Source organism: Chiroxiphia lanceolata, chromosome 7, assembly GCF_009829145.1.
Source record: "Chiroxiphia lanceolata isolate bChiLan1 chromosome 7, bChiLan1.pri, whole genome shotgun sequence".
Lineage (NCBI taxonomy): Eukaryota > Metazoa > Chordata > Aves > Passeriformes > Pipridae > Chiroxiphia > Chiroxiphia lanceolata.
The window spans coordinates 38,927,525-38,953,054 of record NC_045643.1 but is presented as its reverse complement, the minus strand read 5'-3'; the positions used below and the strand labels follow the sequence as shown (position 1 = coordinate 38,953,054).

Sequence of the window (25,530 nt, the reverse complement as noted above, 5' to 3'; positions counted from 1 at the left end):
AATATAAAACAGAAAGCATAAGATATAAAATAAAAATAAAATAAAATAATAATAAAATAAAAAATAAAATTTAATAAAAAATAATAAGACATAACAATAAAATGTAAAATAGATATAAAGCATAAAATATAAAAAAAAAAGTAAAATAGAAAATAAAAATATAAAGATCATAGAAAACACATCAACTGTGGAAGAACATCAAGGGTTCTCTATGGAGGCCTCGTGCTTGGAAAAAGGTGTGTGTGGGTGCAGGAGGGTAAATGAATGTTCTGGAAATACAAAATATAAAATAAAACAGAAGACATAAAATAAAAAGTAAAATTTAAAAAAAAGTAATAAGACATAAAAATAAAAGATAAAATGAGTACAAAGCATAAAGCATAAAATCTAAAATAAAAATATAAAGAACAGAAAACATCAACTGTGTGAGAGCATCAAGGGTTCTGTACGGAGACCTCGTGCTTGGGTCACATTTCCTGTGTGTGAGTGTGCATGATGGTAAATGAGTGCTCAGGAAATACAAAATAGAAAAGAAAATGGAAAATGTAACATATAAAATAAAATAAAAAAAAAATTAAAAAAAGTAATAAGACAAAAATAAAATATAAAATAAATACAAAGCATAAAATAGAAAAAAATTGTAAAATCTAAAATAAAAATATAAATATCATAGAAAACACATCAACTGTGCAAAGTGTCAAGGGTTCTGTATGGAGGCCTCATGGTTGGGTCAAATATCCTCTGTGTCTCTGTGTATGCAGGATGGTAAATGAGTGCTTAGAAAATACAAAATATAAAAGAAAACAGAAAACGTAAGATATAAAAAATAAAATTTAATACAAAGTAGTAAGACAAAAAATAAAATATAAAATAAATATAAAGCATGAAATGTAAAATATAAAGAAAAATGCAAAATCTAAAATAAAAATATAAAGATCATAGAAAACATCAACTGTGTGAGAGCATCAAGGGTTCTGTATGGAGGCCTCGTGCTTGGGTCACATTTCCTGTGTGTGAGTGTGAATGATGGTAAATGAGTGCTTAGAAAATACAAAATATAAAAGAAAATGGAAAACGTAAGATATAAAATAATATGTGTGTGTGTGTGTGTGTGTGTGTGTGTGTGTGTGTGTGTGTGTGTGATGGTAAATGAGTGCTTAAAAAATACAAAATAGAAAACATAAGATATAAAATAAAAAATAAAATTTAATAAAAAGTGATAGGACATAAAAATAAAATAAAAAATAAATATAAATCATGAAATGTAAAACATAAAATATAAATGATGAAATATAAAATCTAAAATAAAAATATTAAATAAATAGAAAACATTAAAATATAAAATATAAAATAAAAATATAAAATATAAAATATAAAATATAAAATATAAAATATAAAATATAAAATATAAAATATAAGAAGTAAAATGTAAAATGTAAAATATAAAATAAAAATCTAAATTATAAATAAATATAAATTATAAAATATGACATATGGAATATACATATAAAAATTATAAAATATGAAATATTTCCATGAAATATAAAATATAAAATAAATATAAAATATAACATGACAGTAATGGAGCTGACACACGACATCTCAAATTTATAACAGCTACATTCAGAATATTATATAAAAATTAAGAATTGGTCTTGTCAAAGAAAATGTTTCTTGCTTTTTTTTAATATTAAATGCTCAATTATGCATTAGGAGGGGTCATTGGGTTGTCTGTTTATCAATAATGCTTGGAAGGCATTTTCCATGGTGACTTGTCCCCTGCGAGGTGAGAATTCCTTCCAAACCATTCCATGATCCTGTGGTTATCCAGAATTCCATTCCCATGCTCCTGGGATGCACAGCTGTATTTCTGGATTTGATCATCTCAGACTGGAGGGAGGAGCAGATTTGGGGGGAAGCTGGAAGGGACAGACACGCTTATGGGGTTTTTGTTCCTGATCCCACCTCTCCTGGGATTCCTTGTCCCCATTGCTCCCATGTGTCCCTCATTCCCTCATGGAGCCACCATGAAATGGGAATGAGAGCTGGAAAAATGCTCCAGGCATCCCACGTTTATCTTAAATTGCCTCAGTGTACAACCACTGCCACCTCTGCTTATTAGCAGGGACGATTTTGGGACTAAAGGAACGATGGATCATCCAACAAAACATCCGAGTAAACATGTTGACATTTTCCGCCAATTTGCATGAAAATCAAAGCATAAATTCGTAATGCACTGCCTAAGAGAAGAACAAAACAGTTTGCTTTTATTGTCCTAAAAGGGAGCTTGGCTAATTTATTTAAAAAATTAAATTAATTTTGCTTGAAAAGTGTGGATTTACCCACGCTGTAAACGGGTATGAACTATCTGCTGTGATTCCTCCCTGCAGCGGGGAGTTTGCGTTCACCCTGAGCATCATCCTGACAACGCTGGGACGGGCATTAATTTGGCTTTTATACCTTTTTTTCCCAGGGAACACTCAAGGAAAGGCTGCCTGGAGCCTTCCCAGGCCCAGGCGGGAGATGCCAAGGGCAAAGCCTCGTGGTTGTTGGGTGCCCGCCCGGCCCTGCTCCGCCCCGGCCCATCCGGCCGCGCTCCCCTTGGCACGCAGCCGCCCCGCAACCAGGCCAAGGCCTCCCCGGGCTCTGCCCAAAACACTGGGAGAAACCCCCAGCCAGGGAGCTGGGGATAAAATATAACCCCAGGAGCCGGAGGTTGGAGAGTGGGAACGGGGAATAAATGGGAATGAGCAAAGCAATGTGCCCAGTGGCAATGCCCGCCCTGCTCTGGGGCACATGGACGTCACGGGGGGTCTGTGGGGCCTGGGCCCTCACACCTCACTTCAGGGTGTTTAAATTCCCCTCCTCGTTTGCCTCAGCAGGTGGATAAGAAGAAATCCCCCTTGGAGCTCTTATCCCAGGAATGCTCCTCTTCCCTCCCCATGTTTCCTACAGGGCCATTTCAAATCTACTCACAATTCCACTTTCACAGCTCCCCCAACCACAAAAATTCACTTTATTTCGACCATGGCCCCACCACCCTCTGAGTTATATATTATTATTATTAATTATTATTATTATTGTCATCTTTGCTATATTTATATATGATTATATTATATTACATTGTATTATATATTATTATATATTATTATATATTATATATAATTATATTATATTGTATGTTATAGTGTATATTATATATACAATATATTGTATTATATATAATTATATATTATTATTGTACCATATATTATTATATACACAATATATTATTATATTATATTGTATTATATATTATATATTATATATAATTATATTATATATTACATATTATATATAATTATATTTTATATATCATTATATTATATTGTATGTTATATGGTATATTATATATACAATATATTATTATATTATATATAATGTATATAAAATGTATATACATTAAAATATATATATACAGTATATATACCTACATAGGCATATAGATATATAGATATATAAATAGTGTATCTATACACACTAGTATATACTATGTATATACATATATTGTTATAAATATATAGTAATAGAGATATTATTTAATAATATTAGTAATGTATATACATTCTATACATGATGATGACGATAATAAATAATAATAATAAATAATAATAAATAATTAATAATGATAATAATAATCCCGTTTTGCTCCCTGAGTGCTGGTGCCCAGCCACCAAGGGGGAATTTGTACTAAAAACCAGAGGAAGGGCTGCTCTGCTGTTGGGAGGAGCTCTGCCAGCCCCTCTGGATTGGGGCTGGATTGGGGAGATAAGAAATCCAAGCTCTGTGTGAGGGAAAAGGCCCTTCAGAAATGGCTGTAACCACCCTGAAAACGCAGCTCAACCCCACTCAGCTTTATCTGGGCTCATTCAAGAGCCCAACTTTCAGCACACACCAGAGGTGAGATCAGGAGCTCGAGCAGCTGGAAATCCTTTATTAAGGTGCTAAAAAGTGGAGGAACAACAAACCCCTTCCAACCCAGCAGCTGGGGGAAGTTCAACAGAGCTTCAGACCAAGCTGAGCTGGCAGCACTAACACAAGAGCTGGTTCTTCTGGATCACCGTGTCCATTGATACAGGGAGAGGCTGCATGCTGAAAATGCATTTCTTTATTTCTTTATTTCAGTTCGATCTGTACAATTTCCAGGAGAATTCAAGCGTAAATTGCAGCAGGAGACACAGACCGGCTGTGCAATCAAACGGGAGCTTTAATTAGCAGAAGCATCAGGACTGGGCTCAAATGTTAATCAGTTAAAAAAAAAAAGCAGTGGCCACACCAATAAAAACTAAATATTAACCACAAGTGACTTCCTAAAATAAATAACTAAAGGCAGGTTTTGGCCATGTTTGCACTTTACCTCTTATTAAAAACACCTCATTGTCACCTTAATCCAGGCCCCAAACCTCGGGAATTTTGTATTCAGGGGGGATGGCTGAGAGTTTTGAGTTAAAAAAATCAAATCATAGCTTAGTATTTTCATGGCATTAATTTAATAAAAATGAGGCCCCTTCTCCAGTGTCTCACACACTTCCAGGGATTTTTCAGGGGTTGCTGAGTAGCTCTGGAACTGTCAGGAGTTTTCCAGCTCCAGCTCTGCTCCCTGTCACCTGTTTTCAGTCCAATTTGGGGAGCACATCCCTGTGGCTCCTCCTTCATTCGCTCTGTACACACATTCAGCACAAGGTTTCCCAAGGGAAAAGGCCACGTGGCTCTCCTGCTGCAGCCATGGGAACCCATGGATTTGGGCAGGGAGGACGCAGGAGGCCCTGGGACACGGTGGGTTTTCCATAAGGAAAAGCCAAGGGGACCATGAGCCATCCCAGGGCATCGGCAGGAGAGCTCAGCAAAGGTGGGACACCCCAGGGGACCCCAAATTGCACCTGAGCTCCTGTACCAGTCACAGAACTGCAGCAGGGATGGAACAGAACAGAACAAACCAGAAGGGAATAAAATGGGATAGAATAGAATAGAATAGAATAGAATAGAATAGAATAGAATAGAATAGAATAGAATAGAATAGAATAGAATAGAATAGAATAGAATAGAATAGAATAGAATAGAATAGAATAGAATAGAATAGAATAGGAGACTAGACTAGAACAAACACAGAATTAATATAGAATAGGAGACTAGACTAGAACAAACACAGAATTAATATAGAATAGAGACTAGACTAGAACATAGAATATAGAATAGAATAGAAAATAGAATAGAATAGACATAATTAGAAGGGAATAGAACAGAATGAACACAGAATTAGAATTAATAAGGAATACAGATCAAGAATAAGAATAGAATGAGAATAGAATTAATAGAATAAGAATAGAATATAGAATATATTAAGAATAGAATAAGAATAAAAATAGATCAAGGGTAAGAATAGAAAACAAAATAGAATAAGAACAAGAATAGGTTAAGAATAAGAATAGAATAGATTAAGAAAAAGAATAGAACAGAATATTTTGTTTGGCAGGGCCCTGCAATGCCCACCCAGCCCAGTGTCACACAGTCCACTGGTTGGTTGGGTCATGCTCTGACAGCCCCCAGGAAGGAGCCACTGCTCCCCACCCACCCCAAATAAACCAAAGGAGCTTTGAGGGGGGATCAAGATGCTGGAGACCCTCCTTTCCCAGGCAGAGCCCTGTGCCCATGCTGCTGGGGGGCTCCCTGGCTGGTTCCCAGGCTGGGCACTGCTCTGGGCTCACTGGGTTGGGTGGTGGATCTGTTGTGGACACCTGGCAACCGGACATGGCTATTCCTGGTGCCAGGCAAGGACTGGGAGAACAGCCACAAAAGTCAGGGGTATTTTACAAGACAATCTGAAGGAGTTTTGGGAAAACGGAGGAGCACAAGCCCAGGTTTTCCCTTGGCTCAGCACGTGTGGAGCATGGGTCAGCCCTGCCCTTCCACAGCAACGTGCAGAGCACTGAGGGGCAGCCATGGGTGTGAAAAACACGCAGTGCCACTCAAAAAGGGTGAGAATCCATGAAAGGAACTTTGGAAGTTCATACAAAGTTCATACAAAGTTATTCATACAACCGCCAGGTCATGCACTGCAACTTCCAGGGAAAGCAGTGGCTGAGCCAGCCCCCAGCAGTGCTGGGCTTCAGGGGCCTTGCTCCACGCCAACATTTATAACAAACCCCGTTTTCCCCTCAAAGACGATGAGATCTGTTACCACTCAGGCAGCACGTGCCAGCATTTGTGCAGGATGGGCCAGGGCCCGCGAGCCAGAAGGGCCCAGCCATTAATGAAGCCGTGGGTGCTCCCCTGACCCTCACCTGGCCATGCCTGGGACCACCTGGATGTGGTCCCGAGGGTTTTACACACAGAGGACACCCCACAGAGCCCTTCTCCTGGGTGCTCTTGGCAGCAGCTTTCCTACCCAGAGCACTGATGGTGCCACCCATCGCTCCATCCATCCCAGACCTCCTGCTCCGAGAAGGAGCCAACGGGAAGGCCCCAAACACAGCCCACAGGATCCACAGGCACCTCAACAGCTGACCTTTGGAATTTTGGGGAGGGTGCTCCCCCAGTAGAAGCCATGATGACGGGGCAACCACACAACACTCAGCCCATCCCGCGTCGACTCCGCTGCCGGAGCCAAACGGGAGGGACAAAGGAAACCCAAACACAGAGGACATCAACCCCAACATTTACAAACAAAGCATTACTCATTTGGAAACCCACAGGGTCAACTTCAGTCCAGAACATGGTTAAACATCATTTTCACCATAGCAAAAGCAGCAAGGAGCCTCCCCGGGCTCGGGACCACCACGGCCTGCAGGCTGCTGGCCCAGCTGGCCACCACAGCCAGAGGAGGGAAATCCAGGCCCGGTGGGACAGAGGGAATGGTGGCTCTGCCTTTGGGGTGCAGTTCATCCAGCAGAAGAGCCTGCTTGGCTTTGTGGAGACATTCAGCTTGTTTCATGTCCAGCTATTTTATCGACATGAGAAAGCAAGCACATCCTGCTTATTTAAAACGGTTTTCTTGCACATAGATTATAAATCACAGCGGTTTAAAAAGTTTTTACTGATCGTATCTAAAGTGTGAATTTTATTCATTTATTTATTGTCTTGCCTAGACTTATAAATACAAGTTTCTTCTCTAAACAAAGCCTTATGAAATACAGATTTGTTTTTTTCCCCAGTAGCCTTGACACAGGAAACAAACCCCCCAAGAAAACCTTAAAGCAAACTAGAAACCAGCAGTTAATTTAAGGCCAGCAGAGTCGGTGTCAGGAATTCACTAATACACCTCCCTTGAAGAAGGAAAAAAAAAAAAAAGACATGCACCAGAACTACTCTGTTGAACAAATCATCACGACCCACACCAGGAGAGAAAAGACCCAAATGGAGTTAGAACTTACCCTGAAAGCTCCCCGCTCGTGTGTTGGCCCTACTCCTTCAGGGGTACGGGGGGGAAGGGCGGCCCCTCCCCGCGTTTGGGGCTGTACAGTGTCACTACAGTGGGAGTCATGCCACAGGACTATATGCAGGGGTTGCACACTGGTACTGCATGCGTGGTGTGATGGTACATGCCAACGGCCCCCGGCCCGCCGGCCTCCCGGCGCCGCCCCCGGGGCATCTCCTGCCTCCAGAGCTCAGAGTTCAGCACCCCCCGGTGCTGGGGCCCCTCCCGGCCCCGCTCCCTTCCCGGAGCAGTCGTAGCTCCCCGCGGTCGCCCCCGGCCCCCTGGGTTATGTGAAGCGGTCGGAGTTCATTTTGCGCAGTTTGGGGGGCAGGTTCCCCTCCATCCTCCCGCCCCCCGAGAGCTTCTGCAGCTTGGGCGGGAGCTCGGCCACCGACTGGCTCATGGGATCCGACATCATCTTGGTGGTCTTAGAGCCCAGTTTCTCCTCGGAGTTGCCGGGCACCGAGCTGATGCGCTGCAGTTTCATGGGCAGGTCCCCCATGCTGTAGGCCTTCTCCGACGTGGTGGAGCTCATCCTGAGGAGTTTTTTGGGGAAGTCCTCCCTGCCGGTGATTTTCTGCAGTTTGGAGGGCAGCTTGGTGCCCACCTCGTCCAGCCCGTCCAGGCACTCCACCGAGCTGTTCCTCTCCTTGCTGTTGCCGACGGCGGGCGCGATGAGGGGCGAGGACATGAGCAGCATCTCCTCCTGCTCCTTCACGCTGTAGGGCGGGGTGGGCACCTCGAAGGTGGCGTGGAACTGCGAGTAATCCACCTTGAAGAAGCCCTCCTCCAGGGAGATGACGGGGAAGAAGCGATGGCCCCACAGCACCTCGTCCTCCGTGTAGGACGTCCTGGCCTGGCACGTCATCCCTGCAAGGAGCAAGGCACAAACACCGGCACCAGTCACGGATAACTGGGGATGCACAGAGGCACTGGGGTTTTTAACAAGCCAGTGGAACGGGGTTTATGGTTTTAAATGTAGAAAAGAAAAGGCATGGGCCTGCCTACCATTTAACGGAGTAAACAGCCCCAAGTTGTGCCAAGGGAGGTTTAGGTTGGACTTAAGGGAAAATTCCTTCATGGAAGTGGCTGTCCAGCCCAAGGCAGCGGTGGAGTCCTCGTCTCTGGAGGGATTTAAAAGCTGTGTGGATGTGGCACCTGGGGACATGGGTCAGTGGCAACCATGGTGGTGGTGCTGGGTTGACAGTCGGACTTGATGATCTCAAAGGCCTTTTCCAACCTTAACAATTCCATGATTCTATCAGACAGTAGCTATTAAATTGTCATCCTCTAGGTGAAAAGGAGTGAGCAACAGCAAGGAGTGGAACTGAATAATTCCCATCTACTATTCCAGACACTTTGACTCCTGAAGGTGCTGGTGACAAAGGGACAGGGCTAGCTGATAACCCTGGTAATTAAACCAGCAAGAGCTGCTAATGGTAATGGAAAATTGGACATGGCAGATCTTAAAGTCTTACTAAGTTATTGCATATTTTCATCATATCAATGAATACACACAAAGCCAGACACCACATGCACAAGCCAAGCACGTTGTGTCAGCACGTTCCAACCCATCAGCAAGCAATAAGTCCTTCAAAATACATTTATTCCTCTTTAAAGGCTTCACCAGCAACCTGCTCACAGATCCACCGCTGCCAGGATGAGACCCAGGCTCCAAAAAATTAGCAGGGGAAAAAAAAAACACGACTAAGACCTTGACACTGCCCTTCCTCTTCCTCCCCCACCTGCCACTGTGGAGAAAAGTCTTTTAGAATACCCAGACTTGGTCACCCCAGTGACCCATCCAACCTTGGAAATCAGGGGGAGATGATCATGGCTTGCTGGAGGCTTCTAGAAGAAATCCTGCTGCTTCTTTTTTTTACTATTATTTTTTTTTTTCTTGTAGCAATCTGTAAATAGAATTACGCTGCCATTTTATACAGCCAAGTGGAAATGTGACATTTGGGTTTCAGGAAGCTAAATCCACCTCTGCAAACACATCCTCTGCCTTGCTCACAAGGATGCCTGCAAGCATCCAGGGGGAAAGGAAAGGACTCTTTGGAAAACATGAGAAAAACAGCAGTGGGGCTGCAGTGAGGGGGAGAGGGGATGGGATGGGATGGGGCTGGTGACACACAGCCAGGAAAATTCCAGTTTGTTACACTTTATCTGCCTGTTAATGGAATCAGAGCATTAGTTCTGCATCATGGATTCTGTTGCTGATCCATCAGAACAGATCACAAGGCAAAATGCTCAGTTTTCCACTTTATCTCTTAGGAGAAAAACAGGAATCCAGTTTCTTTACCACTGGATGCTGCCCCAGCACCGGGGAGGCCACAGACATGCAGGATCGTGCCCAGAGCCCCAGACATCCCCCAACTCCTCCAGGACACTATTTATACTTCTCAGTGTGTTTCCACTCAGTCACCACGTGCTCCTGCTCCCTCAGTGAAGCAGAAGCAATCCCATACCTAATGGATTTAGGGAAAAACCTGCAATTCAGAGAAAAAAGGTAATTTGAGCGAGTCCTTGCCCCAGCTGTGCCCTTCACTCCACAGCTGCTCAGCAGCAGCTTCCCTAGCAAAGCCAGACCTGTCCCCTGTGCTGCCCCAGCCCTGACCCCACACAGGGACCTCTTTGGGGACTGGATGTGTCCAACAGGGATCAGCCTTGGGAAGGGGCTGTGTGCTGCCTGCGGAGCACTCAGCTGGGCAACTCTGCTCACCCCTGCTCCGGGTAACAAACTGCTTCAAATGCAAATCACTCTGTCTGCAAAGGACAATTATTTGTCACCCTGGCTGGTTCTGCTGAGGGGGGAGGCACTGGGGCCCTTCCCGCTGCATCCCACTGTCCTGCAGAGTCCAGGGTCAGGTGGGGATCCCCCCGGGGCTCTTTGGGTGTGTGGGGAACATCAAATAAAGAACTGGGGTTTAGTGGGGAAGGTGTGTCAGCAAAGTGCCTTTGGGGGTGTAACAGGGGCATGGGGGGATGTGTGGGTGAGGGCTTGGGAAGGGGAACTGGGAACAGGACAGACTGGCATCTGCATCCATAGCCACAGCTGCATCTGTATCCACAGTTGTACCCCCATCCACATCTGAATCTGTATTTCCATCCTGATGGCATCTCCATCCTCATGGTATCTCCATCCTCATGGCATCTCCATCCTCAGATCCTTCTGTATCCGCATCCTCATCCACATCCACATGCCCATCCTCATCCCCATTCCAATCCCATCCACATCTATATCCACATCCCCATGTGCATCCACACCCCTGTCAGCACCTGCATTTCCATCCACATCCATATCTGCACCTGCATCCCCACTCACCATCCATATCCACATCCCCATCTCCATCCACATCCCCATCTGCATCCACGTTTCCATCCCCATCCCAGGCATTCCCATGGCCAAGGGAAGGTCTCTCCCCTCCCCATTAGTTCCTCTTCCCCAGGGCTACTATTCCCACCTCCCGCTCCCCCATCCTGCCCCCTCCCAGCAGGATTCCAGGGGAGGAATTTTATACCCTCTATTACCAACGAAAAACTTATCAGCTGAATGTCAGGAAAAGCAGCCTCATACTCTGTTCCACTCCTTTGGAAGCTCACTGGAGGGATAAATATTGCAGGAGTAGCATTTGTGCTTCCAATCCGTGTATCTCATTCCCTAACAAACCCGAGGGCACGGATGATTTCAGAGCCTCTGGATGAACAGCAGCCACTCGTATTCCCAAGGTTCTTGGGAATACCTGTCAGGGAACTGCCAGTGCTGAGAGGTGCTGACACGATCAGCCCCTGGACAAGAAACCAATCCCCGGGTTTTCTTCCAGCTCTGCTGCATTTTCCAGCTTTTCCTTCACATTCCATTCCCTCAGCAAAGCCTCAGTCTCCAGCTCTGAGCTCACAGTGCTGTTCTGCTATTCCATGCTTGGAGCAGCAGCTCCAACTGCCTGGAACCATCCCCGGGGGAGCATTCCAGCAATAACAGAATCCCAGAATGGTTTGGGGTGGAAGGGACATTAATGATTGTCCCATTCCAGCCCTGCCATGGGCAGGGACACCTTCCACCAGCCCAGGTTGCTCCAAGCCCTGTCCAAACTGGTCTTGGACACTCCCAGGGATCCAGGGGCAGCCACAGCTTCTCTGCCCAACCTGGGCCAGGGCTTCACCACCCTCCCAGCCAGGAATTCCTTCCCAATATCCCATCTCTCCCTGCCCTCTGGCAGTGGGAAGCCATTCCCTGTGTCCTGTCCCTCCATCCCTTGTCCCCGGTCCCTCTCCAGCTCTCCTGGGGACTCTTTAGGCACTGGCCCTCCTGGCTGCCAGTTTTTCTTTCCTGCTGTTGCTGGGAAAGGCTTTCCTGGTTTTTTTGTGCCCTCTTCCCCTCAGTTCTCCCCCAGCAGCACCCACAGCCCTCACCCCCTGCACTGCCTCCATCACGTTCATGGGCCTGTTCCCATCTCACCAAGTTCTCTGGATTATTAATATTCATTTGCAGCATAAATGTTCAGCTCTGGTTTGGAAGCAAACAGGCTGCAAGCAGAGGAATTATTTATTATGGTATTAACCAGCCATGGGTTTGTCAAAGGAAAAGGGTTTGGTGCATTTTGTCCCTCACTCCCAATGAACACCCACATCCCAGAGCTGTTCCCAACACCAGCAAAGCTCTGCCTGCACACAAATCACCTGAGAGAGGCATGAGAATGCCTGTATTCCAAAAAACCCCCAAAAACATCCAGTAAACCCCCTCTTCATTATGTCAAAACCAGGGAATGATGCTTTTGCATCGGGGACATCCAGAGAAGCTGTGGCTGCCCCTGGATCCCTGGAAGTGTCCAAGGCCAGGTTGGACAGGGCTTGGAGCAACCTGGGCTGGTGGAAGGTGTCCCTGCCCATGGCAGGGGGGTGGGATGAGATGATCCTTAACTTCCCTTCCAATCCAAAGCATTCCATGATTCTACAACTCGCTGTCAGCCCAGCTCAGAGCTGCCTCCTCAGATTAGTAAGGGGCAGATGGAGGCCAAAGAAATCTGTAAATAAATGCTTTGACTAATTCTACCCTATAATAACCCTCCAATTATTCCCAAATTTCCAAGTACCCAGATGGAACTGGCTCTTTTCAGGCAATTTCTAGAGCTCATAATAAATTGCCTTGAAAAAAAACCAACCCAGCCCTGCTGTTATTTATTCCATTTTATTCCAGAAGTTGGCTGATGGTTGGGAAATCACAGATCACTAATAAGCTTTTAACAGCCCCCACCCCCACCCTGTGAGAGTCTTCAGAACCAATTTTGGCACACAAAGGTTCTGTGGCTCCTTTCCCTCTCCAAAGTAATGCCAGAAACTTCCCCTTAAATCTTTCTGGGTGCCTGGAATGCAGTTTGCTGGCCAAGGGCTGGACACAGGGACACCAGGTGTCCTCTGAACATGGAGGAGTTAATCAGTGGGGAAAGAGATAATTCATTTGGCTTTACCATGATCCAACAGCACATGGTCCCAAGGGCCCCAGAAAGGGCATCTTGGAAGGAAGAGGAATCTCTCCAGCATTCCTGGCCAAAATGCACAAATGGGATTATGTTTTGTCAGACTTTCTCCTTTTTCCCTTTGAAGAGCTGCAGGTGAAACCCCTGGAGCTGAGCCTGGTCCAAGGGGCTGCTCCTGGTGATTTTGGGGGGTTGATTTCCCTTAAACCTGCAGTTTAACTCTAAACCCCCTTGTTAAAAGTCAATCAGACAGCAATGCTTAACGAAGTGCTACCAATTAAGCTAATTTACAACTGCAATTTCAGGCCCAGGAAGGGAAGAGTAAAGCTGGATGTGAGACTTGATTTAAAAACACCCCACACTTATCCCCTACCCTGGTGGCACTAAGGCAGGATTTACTGCTGCAGGAAAAAGGAGATTTCCATGGCAATCTCTCCTCATCCAGAGGAAACCACAGAGTCCTGGAACGGTTTGGGTTGGAAGGGAAAATAAGGATCATCCCATTCCCTCCCCCTGCCATGGGCAGGGACACCTTCCACCAGCCCAGGTTGCTCCAAGCCCTGTCCAACCTGGCCTGGGACACTTCCAGGGATCCAGGGGCAGCCACAGCTTCTCTCCAAACACAGGGAAAGCAGCTGGTTTTATCCCATTTAGCCAAGGAATGGGATATCCTGATGGCCACCCTGTACCTGGAACGGGAACTACACCCAAGTTTTTGATAAGCCAGAAAATGGGGACAGAAATGGGAAGTCAGCACCCAAACCGGGAGGAAAGGAAGCTCTCAGGCTCTTCCACTCCACCTTCAGTGCCACATTATTTTTCCAGGGAAGTTCAGATGCCAGGCTGGGAAAGGCACAGGGAGGGCTCCTCCCAGACACCGTGTGGTGTCTGAACTCCCAACTATTTGGAAAGAACAGCTATTTTTAGTGTTAACATTTCCCCATCACAATGTCAAGGGCTGTTTATCAAAGTGATGATGGTTTGAAGGGCACCAGAACCTTCTGGCAATCTGTGGTCAGAGAGCTGGGAAGGGAAGGCTCCAGGGAGAGCTGAGAGCCCATTGCAGGGCCTAAAGGGGCTCCAGGAGAGCTGGAGAGGGACTGGGGACAAGGGATGGAGGGACAGGACACAGGGAATGGCTTCCCACTGCCAGAGGGCAGGGAGAGACGGGATAGTGGGAAAGAATTGCTGGCTGGGAGGGTGGGGAGGCCCTGGCCCAGGTTGCCCAGAGAAGCTGTGGCTGCCCCTGGATCCCTGGAAGTGTCCAAGGCCAGGTTGGACAGGGCTTGGAGCAACCTGGGCTGGTGGAAGGTGTCCCTGCCCATGGCAGGGGTGGCACTGGATGAGCTTTAAGGTCCCTTCCACCCCAAACCATTCTGGGATTCTGGGATTCCATGACTGAATGTTTAAGTTGGAAAAAAAACCCCTAAGATCACCAAGTCCACCCATCAGAAGGGAGATGGGGCAGCCACCTTGCCATCTATACATTTAATCCCTTTGATTAACGTATTTTTTCCATAAAAACCCATTTTGGTTAAAGAGAAAAAAAAAAAAATCGGCATTTCCTGAAATACAAGAGACAAAAAGAGCCTTCAAGGTACCAACCATAAAAAGGTGCTCCACGAATCATGACAATATCATGGAATCCCAGGCTGGTGTGGGTGGGAAGGGACCTTAAAGCCCATCCAGTGCCACCCATGGGCAGGGACACCTTCCACCAGCCCAGGTTGCTCCAAGCCCTGTCCAACCTGGCCTTGGACACTTCCAGGGATCCAGGGGCAGCCACAGCTTCTCTGGGTAACCTGTCATTTTAATCCCCATTTATTCCTGAGACCCAGAAGTCACCCCAACACCCCGAGGTCAGAGATTTAACAAATTCATCACGTGTGCAGGAGGGACCCAAGGGATGAGACGATCATTAAGGTCCCTTCCAAACCATTCCACTGTCCCACGATCCCGTGGTTCCAGGAATGCCAGGCACACACTCATGTCAGTCAGACACCAACCTTATGCTAAACACTTAAATTTCTGCCCCCCCCTGAGCACAAAGCCAGGCTCCTGCTCTGCTCTGAACTCAGCCCCATTGTTTGGGCTCAGCTCTACAAATACTCCTGCTTTATTCCCACTCTTCTCCCGGGAGCTCTCGTGACACTTTAAAAACAGCAGTGACACCAAAGGTATTTCCTTATCAGCCATCCCTCTTCCCAGGGCCATTTCCAATCCCTCAGACATGCACAATTCCCTGGCACCTTGCAGGCAGCTCATCCTGCTGTTTGCCAGGAACACAAGAACGCAGCTCCCCTCCTGATCCCAAAAATGCCATGGAAGCAGCATGGAAAGCACATCCTGACCCTGCTCCACGCACAGGGATGCAAGAGGCGAGCCAACCTCCCCCCTTCTGGATTGGCCACCAAAAGAAGGGGGGATCACTTAAAGCCTGGCAGCCTTCAGTGCTGCCCTGCCATGGCTGCAGCAGGGCTTCCCATTCTTTGGGAAAAACAGAGCCAGGAGCACAGTTATCTCAACCAAACCATCAAACACACATTTAACGCAGTGGCAGAAATTTAGACTGAGAATGTGGCCTGGGATTTTTGTTCTCTCTCCATTTTTTATCCCAAATTCCAGTTCTGCTCCGTCCCTTTTCCCTCCGTGCCGAGTGCATCAGGGCTCATCCAGCCCCTCCAGCTCCCTCCTTGGAGCAGGTTTTTTTTTCCCTGAGCCATCTGCCACATTCCCAGTTTTGCATCATTTCCCTCCTCCCGGGATGTTATTGAATCAGTAGCACCAAACGGGAAGGATTTCATTCCCTGCTCCACGCAGCTCTCTGCCAGGAGGCAGTGCTGGCACTGGGAAGGGAAAGGGGAGGAAGGGCTGGAGGGAGGAAAGGATGGGAGCAGGGAGAGGCAATGCATTCCCTCCCCATGGATGGGGATGTTTACAGGGTGAGCCTGAGGACACGGATAAAGTGGTTTTCTGCCATGAACAGGAGCTGCCCATCCGTGCCCTGACAGAGCACAGCTCTGCTCCCCAGGGCTCCCTTCCAGCCTCAAGTATTCCCAGGTTTTTACTGATAGCACAATCCTTTGAAAAGCTTCCTCATGCTAATTACAGAATCCTAAAATCCAGACTGGTTTGGGTGGGAAGGGACATTAAAGCCCATCCAGTCCAACCCCTGCCATGGGCAGGGACACCTTCCACCAACCCAGGTTGCTCCAAGCCCCGTCCAACCTGGCCTTGGACACTTCCAGGGATCCAGGGGCAGCCACAGCTTCTCTGCCCAACCTGGGCCAGGGCCTGCCCACCCTCCCAGCCAGGAATTCCTTCCTAACAGCTGATAATGGTTTAAAACCCTGGAGCAGATACTGAAGGTTTTCCATGGGGTAGCAAAGGGCACCAGAGCCCTCCCACCCCGAGGAGCCAGGGAATGTTGGATGTCCTTGTCCAAATCCTCACCCCTCCCTGGGCAACACACTCTGCATGGAGTCTCTCCAGGGTAGGTTCAGGTTGGATATTAGGAAAAATTCCTTCCTGGAAAGGTTTGTCCAGCCCTGGCACAGCTACCCAGGGCAGGGGGGAGTCCTCATTCCTGGAGGGATTTCAATCCCTGTGGATGTGGCACTTGGGGACAGGGGGCAGTGGTGGCTTGGCAACAGTTGGAGCCAGTGGTCTTAAACGGGCTTTCCAACCTAAAAATGAAGAAATAAAGTTGGTTCTGCTTTTCATGGAGTTTGGGCTCTGAAGTGCAGCCCGAAATCAGGGGGTTTATCTGCAGCACAATGTCCATTGGGGATGGTGGGGAAGAGACAAGGGGAGACAGGAATATTCTGTTAAATCAGAGAACACTGAGGTCAGAGGGGGCCTCAGGAACACACAGACAGAGCAAAACCCGAGCAAAGTCTGCAAACCAGTCAGAAAAGGGGAAAAAAAAAGACATTTAAAATAATTTATGCTCTTTGAACGAGAACATTTTAATTATGAGGCAAGAAACAGCAACCCAGAGCCCAGCCCTTCCCTCTGAACACACGATTCCCCAGCAGCTCCAAACACCCACCCGGCCATATGCCCTGAGCACCAAAATAGAGCTTTCATCTGCAGGGCTTTGGCAGCCCTAAAAACACCCCATGGAATTCACACTGCCTTCCTGGGATGGAAAAACCAGTTCTCTCCATACTGGGAGGAACAGTTTGCAGGGCTGTACAACACAGCCACACAGTCAGGGTGTTTTTGGGGCTCCAGGATTCGTGGATGCTCCAAATGCTGCCTGCAGAGAGTGGAGGGAGCACAGCACCATCAGAGGGAGACCTGCTCCATCCCTGCATCCCTGCCTGCATCCACCCTATGGAAAAGGGCTCTCAGGATGGCTGGGAGACTGATTTAAATATCAATAAACTCAGCAGCACCTTCTGAGCCGCAATAATGTGGTGTTTGATATGAACTGTGTCAACAGCAGGACGAGACAGAGAAGGATGAAACGTCTCTGACTGCCCAGGGAAGCTGTGGATGGATTCCCCATCCCTGGAAGTGTCCAAGGCTTGGAGCAACCTGGTCCAGTGGAAGGTGTCCCTGCCCATGGGACAGGGGGTGGGATGAGATGAGCTTTAAGGTCCCTCAGAGATCACAGAATTCCCTTCTGTGATTCCAAGATTCTGTGAAATACAGCCCAGAGCTGTGTGTGGATATGAACTCTCCTTAAGTAGTGTTTGGTTCAACATATGTATTAATTGTTGAATATCTTGGCAACACCAACCATTTGGAGGCTATCAATTCATCCCAGAGCTGCTCCCAACAAACCTGCTCCCAACAAACCTGCCCTGTCCCTCCTGCTCCTGCCCTGCAGCCCTGGGTGGCCCGTGGCCACTCCAGACAGAAAATTCAAGGTGAGACACCCCCATCCTGACCATGAGAGAGGGGAAACGGCCTGGAGCTGTGTCAGGGCAGGCTCAAGTTGGATCTCAGGGAAAGGTTCTTCCCCCAGAGGGTGGTTGGCACTGCCCAGGCTCCCCAGGGCAGTGGGCACAGCCCCAAGGCTGCCAGAGCTCCAGGAGGGTTTGGCTGATCCTCTGGGGCACAGGGTGGGATTGTTGGGGTGTCTGGGCAGGGCTGAGGGTTGGACTGGATGATTCCTGTGGGTCCCTTCCAGCCCAGGATATTCTGTGACTCTGTGAAACCCTCATTCACCATCCTCTCCTGGGGTATAATATTTAAAATCCATGGAGGTCACTGACTCCCCTCACGTGTTCCCAGAGGGACCTCAGGGCAGGATCCAGGGCTGACAGAGAGACTCAGCTGCTGGGAACCAGGAGGTGACCCCCAAATAGAGGGGAGATGGGCACCAAAGGACCTCCTGCTTTGGGACAGGAGCTGCCCACAGGAACCCAACGTCCAGGGAATGTGCCTGCCTATCCCTGCCAGCCACAACAACCCCAAACCTCCTGTTCTGAGGGGCTGTTCTGTCCCTGCCAGCTGCTGACACTGCATTTAAACCAGCTTTAACAGCTCTTCACCTGCATCCCTCCTGGAGTGCTGCCTTCCCCTTGGAACATCACAGCTCCCAGCTCCATCCCCAGCATCTCCCAGCCTGGAACAGCTCCTGTCATGTATTTAAAATTAATGCACAGCTTAACAGCAGATCCCTGAACTAAACATAGCGTTTGCTGCTCAGGCACCGGCTTCAGCTGACAAACATTCCCTGCAAACACGTCAGGAGCACAGAACTTCCAGGGAAGAGAGGCATCAGTGCTGTCAGTGCTGGGGGGGACAACTGTCAGCCTGGATTTGGGGCTCTGAAAGGCTCTTCAGCAAACCAGACACACCTTATGTATAAATATACACACAGATACCAGTATCGCCCAATTATAGAATCCCACAGTGGTTTGGGTGGGAAGGTAAATTAAGGATCATTTTTTCCCACCCCCTGTCATGGGCAGGGACACCTTCTACTAGCTCAGGTTGCTCCAACCTGGCCTTGGGCACTTCCAGGGATGCAGGGGCAGTGCAGGTCTCCCCCTGCCACGCAGTGAGTGGAACATCTTCGTGGTACCTCCCCAGCCTTCTGAGCTCTGCCTCTGCTCAGCTTGGGCTCCCCCTGGAAAAACTCCTCAAACAGCACCTTCACCCCTTCAGTTGGGTTTTTCCCCCTGGTAACACATCTCCTGAGCTCTCCAGGTGACCCAGGTGGAACCCTGTCACCGGGTGCCCAGCTCAGAGCTGCTCCTTCCTTTGCAGCACCAGAGGAAACTAAAAATCCCAAAATGCAACCCACCCAACGTTTCCTGGCGCAAAGGCAGGAGAGGCAGACAGAGCTCAGAGTTCCTGGCTGCTGCTCTCCTCCTCTGGCCCCATTCTGGTTCAGCCCCAAAGCATCCAGGAGATAATACAGAGGCAAATGATTTCCTGCGGCGCGTGCGGGGGGAGGCCGTTCCAGCAGCCAGGAAGGTTAATTAGTGACAATGTCTCTGGCAGTGTGATGTCACACAGCACATTCATTATTTCCATGTGCACCCCAGGAGGATAAATAAGCCACAGCTCAGTGCTGAGCTGCACAAACAGCCATATGCCTATGAGGGGTTTCTAATTTTATATACAACCCCCTCTCTCCTTACGTTGCAACCACGCTGCTCTGAGCTCTCACCAGGCTGAAAATCCTCGGAGTCTGGAGCATCTTTGCCATTTTAGGGAAAACTGTGACTTTTCTGTCTGAGGATTTGAAGAGCAAAGTCGGTATTTTTGACATTCTGAATTTCACTCCAGTCCTAAATGTCAGGGCGCTGCTTTGCTTCCAGGGAAAAGACCTGTTGGGCTGCAGAGGTGCCTCCCCACCTTCAGGGACTCGCAGAATCACAGGATCAGTCAGGTTGGAAAAGCCCTCCAAGAACACCAAGTCCAACTTTTGACCTTGCCAGCTAAACCTTCCCACAGGCTGGGGCCAGAGGAGTTAGTAAGATGTGTTTTGAGCTCTTTAGGTGAAAACCCCCACAAAACCCAGGTTCAAACCCAGCAATTCCCCACTTCCCACCACTTGTTCAGTTTTAGGTTAAACGGCGAAAAATGAAACAAACGCAAGAAAAAAGCCCATGCAACAAATACACCCTTTTTTAGAATGATTTAAAGCCAAGTGAGCCCAGACAAACACTGCTGGTTGTCAGCCTGGGATCTTCAGGGATCAAACTGTAATTGCCCCTGTTTTGGTCCAAACAGCCAGAAAACACAGCACAAGGCTCAGCCTAAAATGCTGATTTTATACTCCCAGCCCGAGTTACAGTAAGAGCATTTCTCCAGAGGTCTCTGTGGTTCAGAAGGTGCTGGGAGGAGGGATGAACACACATCCCCAAGGCCAACTGCTCCCACCCGGCACCACACTTGGAATAATCGATATTTCACCCCAGGCAAAGCTAAAGCCAAAGTATTTACCTGGATTTGGAAGGTTTATGCTCAGCCCCCAGAGGCTGAAGTGGAGAACACCTGACCCTGTAAATAAACACTGAATAATTTTGCCCTTGGCAGAGTTTTCCCCCCTCATCCCTCCAAGGACAAACATCCATCCCCACACAGGTGGAATGATATCAGGTGGAGCAACTCATGTGTTTATAAAGTCCAATTTGCAGCTCTTTTATTCTAAAGAAAATGCTGTTTTCCAGGTCTAACAGAAAATACACATTTTACTGAATCACCACTAACCTGACAAATAACAAAGCACATGGTGTTTGCACGTCCCATTCCCATTTTTCCCCCCTTCCTCTTCCTCCTTGTATTAAAAGGGTACAGAACTCAGGGACAGACACTTTAGGAACATACAGTCACCTTTTTCCCCTTTTACTCACTTCTCTGTGCACTGAGGTGTGAAAAGCCATTTTGGGCATCTCCAAGCTATTATCCTCCTCTCCCTGGAAGATGAAACATTGGGAAACCAAAGGGAGAGACGGGATTGGCAGTTCTGGGGCTGCTGCTGCTTTCCTGGTGCGGCCCCTGCCCTAAACCAGGACATGTCCATTCCCCACAGTCCCCTTCCCTTCCCTGCATTGTTTCCAGCAAATTCTCCACATACACAGTCCCTGTCTCACACAGGGTCCCTGAGAGCCCCTTCCAGGGCCTAGAGGGGCTCCAGGAGAGCTGGAAAGGGACTGGGGACAAGGTATGGAGGGACAGGACACAGGGAATGGCTTCCCACTGCCAGAGGGCAGGGAGAGATGGGATATTGGGAAGGATGGGGAGGCTCTGGCCCAGGTTGGGCAGAGAAGCTGTGGCTGCCCCTGGATCCCTGGAAGTGTCCAAGGCCAGGCTGGACGGGGCTTGGAGCAACCTGGGCTGGTGGAAGGTGTCCCTGCCCGTGGCAGGGGGTGGCACTGGATGGGCTTTAAGGTCCCTTCCAACCAAACCATTCCAGGATTCTGGGATCTTAAGATTTATATTTTTACATCTTTCTGGGTAGCAGCCACTGCTGCCCATTTCATATGTTTTTACCCAAAACCCACCTTAACCCCATGGACCCGGTTTGGGTCGGAGAGGAAGGAGGCACCAAAGCAGGAGGCCATGACCACCCCACCCCATCCCATCCCATCCCCTGAGCCCTCCCAGAGCCCCAGGGGCAGCAGCACAGCCAGAGCCCCCCAGTCCATCTGTCCCAGCCCAGACCCACCTCTGAGCTCACGAGGAACCGGCACAGACAGAACAGAGATCCTATTGTGGAATGGGGGATCCTACTGTGGAATGAGAGATCCCACTGCCTGCAGGTCCTTCCTGACCATGTCTGTGTGGGTGCTGCTCTCAGGGGGATGTGCCCAACACTAACGAGCCATTAACTCCAATTAGAAGCCCCTGTGGGAGCAGAGCCCTGAGCCCAGGCAGTTGTGCTGATGAATTAATTCCTCCCCTCAGAGCCAGGTCCCCTGGGCCACAGCTCCCAGGGAATGGCATTTACCTTCATCCTACTCCTGGAGACACATTCCTGGGGGGATATATACACCCCAACATGGAATTCCATGGTCTGGGTGGGAAGGGACCTCAAAGCCCATCCCATCCCACTCCCTGCCATGGGCAGGGACACCTTCCACCAGCCCAGGTTGCTCCAAACCCCGTCCAACCTGGCCTTGGACACTTCCAGGGATCCAGGGGCAGCCACAGCTTCTCTGGGCAACCTGTGCCAGGGCCTCCCCATCTCAAACCACAAATGTCCCCCAATATCCAGTCTGGAGTGGAAAGATGGGATGGTTTCACTGGCATCACGGATCAAACAACATCCCCAGGCATGTTTTTTTGGGGAAGGTTTTAAAGTCTTAAGCTCTTCCAGGTGAAAAATAAATGAAAAATCCACTTTTGTTATGTATGAGGTGCTCGGTACAAAGCACTATATGAATTTTTCAGAGCTTTAAAGACCTGCCCAGGTCTGGCTGCTGAGCAAAACTGCACAAAACAGCCACGAGCAGGGAAATCTTGCAGGGCTTGAAAGGAAATATTAAATATAAATCTGTGCTACTTCATCACATTAAGCACTGAACATTAAGTCAGTAGCATTAAGTCAGCAATGTTCCACTGTGGGAAATTTCCTCCCCATTACTGGGGGAATTTAAAGCATCTGAAGCATAATGAGGAGGAGGGAAGGAGCTGGAATGCTGGGAATGTGCTCAGGTCTGTGTCCTGTTGGATGACTGCAGGCAAAACACGGGAAGTGTCACGGTATGAAATCTAAGGGCAAAAAAAATGAATCATTAACGGGGCTCTGAAGGGAAGTTTGGTACATGTAGAGAGCTCTATCTGGTACCTGATGGAGCAGCTGGAATCAAACACACTAGTCAGGAACTTGATCCCAGAATCCCAGAGTCATTTAGGTTGGAAAAGCCCTCCCAGATCATCGAGTCCAACCTGTGACCCATCCCCCCCTTGTCACCCAGCCCAGAGCACTGAGAGCCATGGCCAGTCCTTCCTTGGACACAACTTGTTCAGTCCATTTATGACAGAAGCTGTGGCTGCCCCTGGATCCCTGGAAGTGTCCAAGGCCAGGTTGGACGGGGCTTGGAGTAACCTGGGCTGGTGGAAGGTGTCCCTGCCCATGGCAGGGGTGGGATGAGGGGAGCTTTAAGGTCCCTTCCCACCCAAACTGTTCTGTGATTCCATGATCTTTATTATCTTTGCACTCCAAGGACACAATTTTAACTTTCAAGTTGTTCCAGTTCGTGGTTACTCCAATCCCAAAAACATTCCACAAGCCAAAGTCAGCCCAATCCCCACATCCTGCCCCCTTTAAAGCACTGTGGGTTCCCTGGAGAAGCCCCTTTGCAATGCAAGGCTCTGACCCAGCCAAAGCCATGGACAGGAGGGAGACAGAGAGATCCCCCCAGCCCAGCCCTGACCCTGACACGTGTCCTTAATCACCAGCAATTAGTCCTGCCGTGTCCTGGGTTATTCCTGCAGGAGCTGGGAGCCTCTGCTTTGTCCTGAGTGATCCTGCTGCACACACAGGTCGATACCTTAACGAGGAGCCCAGGAAATCTCATTAGAAAAATCACTGCTCCACGAGGCCGCCTCATTTTGGCCCCATCCATCTCTGCATTTCCCTGCTCTCCCTCCTCAGATCTGTCCAAAGGAAACAGGAGGTGATTCCTGATGGGACTGGGGTGCCTGACTGACACTACAGCAGCTGTGGGACCTCACAGCACCCCAAAGTCATCACCCCAAAAAATCTCAGCATGGTTTGGGCTGGAAGGGAAATTAAGGATCATCCGGTCCCACCCCCTGCCATGGGCAGGGACACCTTCCACTAGCCCAGGTTGCTCCAACCTGGCCTTGGACACTTCCAGGGATCCAGGGGCAGCCACAACTTCTCTGGGCAACCTGTGCCAGGGCCTCCCCACCCTCCCAGGGAAGGATTTCTCCATAATGTCCACTCTAAATCAACCCTCCTGCAGTTCGAAGCCATTCCCCTTGTCCTTGTCACTCTCCCTGAATCCTTTATAATTTCTGACCAAACCTGAGCAGGAAGAATCCTCCCAGGAAATAAATGGAATAAATCTGGAACAGCAGGAAGAATCTGTTAGATCCCAGAAAATTATTTTTTAAAAAAAAAAACTCAAACTTTCTGGGACTTCTGGGGCGAATTCCACGAGCTCCTCAACATCTTTCCACGGAAATACACGGAAACTGTGCTAAATGCCTCTCAATATTTCAGGATCCTCGGCCCATTAAGAGACACTTCAGCAAGTCATACGTGAGAGGAGATGGAAATCTGGTAGGATTAAGAAAAAAAAAGGTTCTTTTTGCAATGTTAATTCCCCCTCTTTTGCTTGGATTTCTCTCCCCACCTCCCAGGAGCGCCGGGAACGCACAGCTGGGGACCGGGAAAGCAGCAGCCACAAAAAGCAAAGGGATTTTTTTTTTTTGTCTACCAACTTGCCAAAATATATTTTCCTCCAAGCAAAGACCAAGCATGAAAAAATTGCAGTCTTAGGAGTTAATTGACTGGAAAGTTATAAATAACTGGAAGGGGAGAATTAGAGCTGAAGTGCAGAACTGACCCTGTCAGCAGGAACAGCCGGGAGAGAGAACCTCCCGACAGGAATAACAGAGCCAGCCCTGAGCCTGAACTGCACAGGGTAAAAACCAGGGAATCATGGAATCACAGCATGGGTTGGGTTGGAAGGGACCTCAAAGCCCATCCAGTGCCACCCTCTGCCATGGGCAGGGACACCTTCCACCAGCCCAGGTTGCTCCAAGCCCCGTCCAACCTGGCCTTGGACATTTCCAGGGATCCAGGGGCAGCCACAGCTTCTCTGCCCAACCTGGGCCAGGGCCTCCCCACCCTCCCAGCCAGCAATTCCTTCCCAATATCCCATCTCTCCCTGCCCTCTGGCACTGGGAAGCCATTCCCTGTGTCCTGTCCCTCCAGCCCTTGTCCCCAGTCCCTCTCCAGCTCTCCTGGAGCCCCTTTAGGCCCTGCAAGGGGCTCTCAGCTCTCCCTGGATCCTTCTCTTCTGCAGGTGAACCCCCCCAGCTCTCCCAGCCTGGCTCCAGAGCAGAGGGGTTCCAGCCCTGGAGCATCTCCATGCCCTCCTCTGGACTCTCTCCAGCAGCTCCACGTCCCTGTGCTGCTGTTCCCAGGGCTGGAGCAGCTCTGCAGGGGGGTCTCACCTGAGGGGGCAGAGGGGTAGGATCCCCCCCTCCCTGCTGGTCACACTGAGTCCAGAGGCACCTACACACCCTGATCCAGTGCCCTGCTCTTGGCAATCACATCCTACCCCCCTCCCATCAATTCCCCAGGATCTGGTCTGAAAACATAGAGGTTCAGACCCCACCACTCGAACCAGGAGGGCTGAGTTTCTCTGCAGTGAGGTTTGGGATTTGTTAATGTGCTGCACAATATGTTCAAGGGCTGCAGAGAGTCAGTAAGGACGAGAAAAAAAGACAATGAGCCTCTGATAAATCCTGCAATTGGAGGAGGAAGAGCTGCTCCAGCATCCCCAGCACCCTCTCCCAGTGCTGTGATGACATACAGAGATAAAAACCCTTTGAACCCCGTCACGGTCACTAATGAGCTTATTTTTGACTTCAAGATTAACTCAGTGCAACGAGCCAAGATAATGATCTGCAGTGGATGGCTCCAATAGC

General features: G+C 48.6%; 1 protein-coding gene across 2 annotated transcripts in view; it reads right to left on the bottom strand.

Annotated features, from left to right (window-relative positions):
- Positions 1-5,400: 5,400 nt before the first annotated feature.
- The window catches only part of KCNJ3 (potassium inwardly rectifying channel subfamily J member 3), a 37,972-nt gene continuing 17,842 nt past the window's right edge, over positions 5,401-25,530 (bottom strand). The window contains exons 3-4 of one of the 2 annotated variants that reach the window (XR_004358086.1): positions 7,410-8,323; positions 5,401-6,976 (exon numbers count right to left, since the gene is read on the bottom strand). Coding sequence is in view for 1 of the 2 variants with exons in the window: in XM_032693537.1 (XP_032549428.1) it covers positions 7,740-8,323 (584 nt within the window). In the remaining variant the exon portion in view is untranslated. Of the gene's footprint in view, positions 6,977-7,066; positions 8,324-25,530 lie in introns of those variants that run through there. The other variant, XM_032693537.1, reaches the window with a different exon arrangement.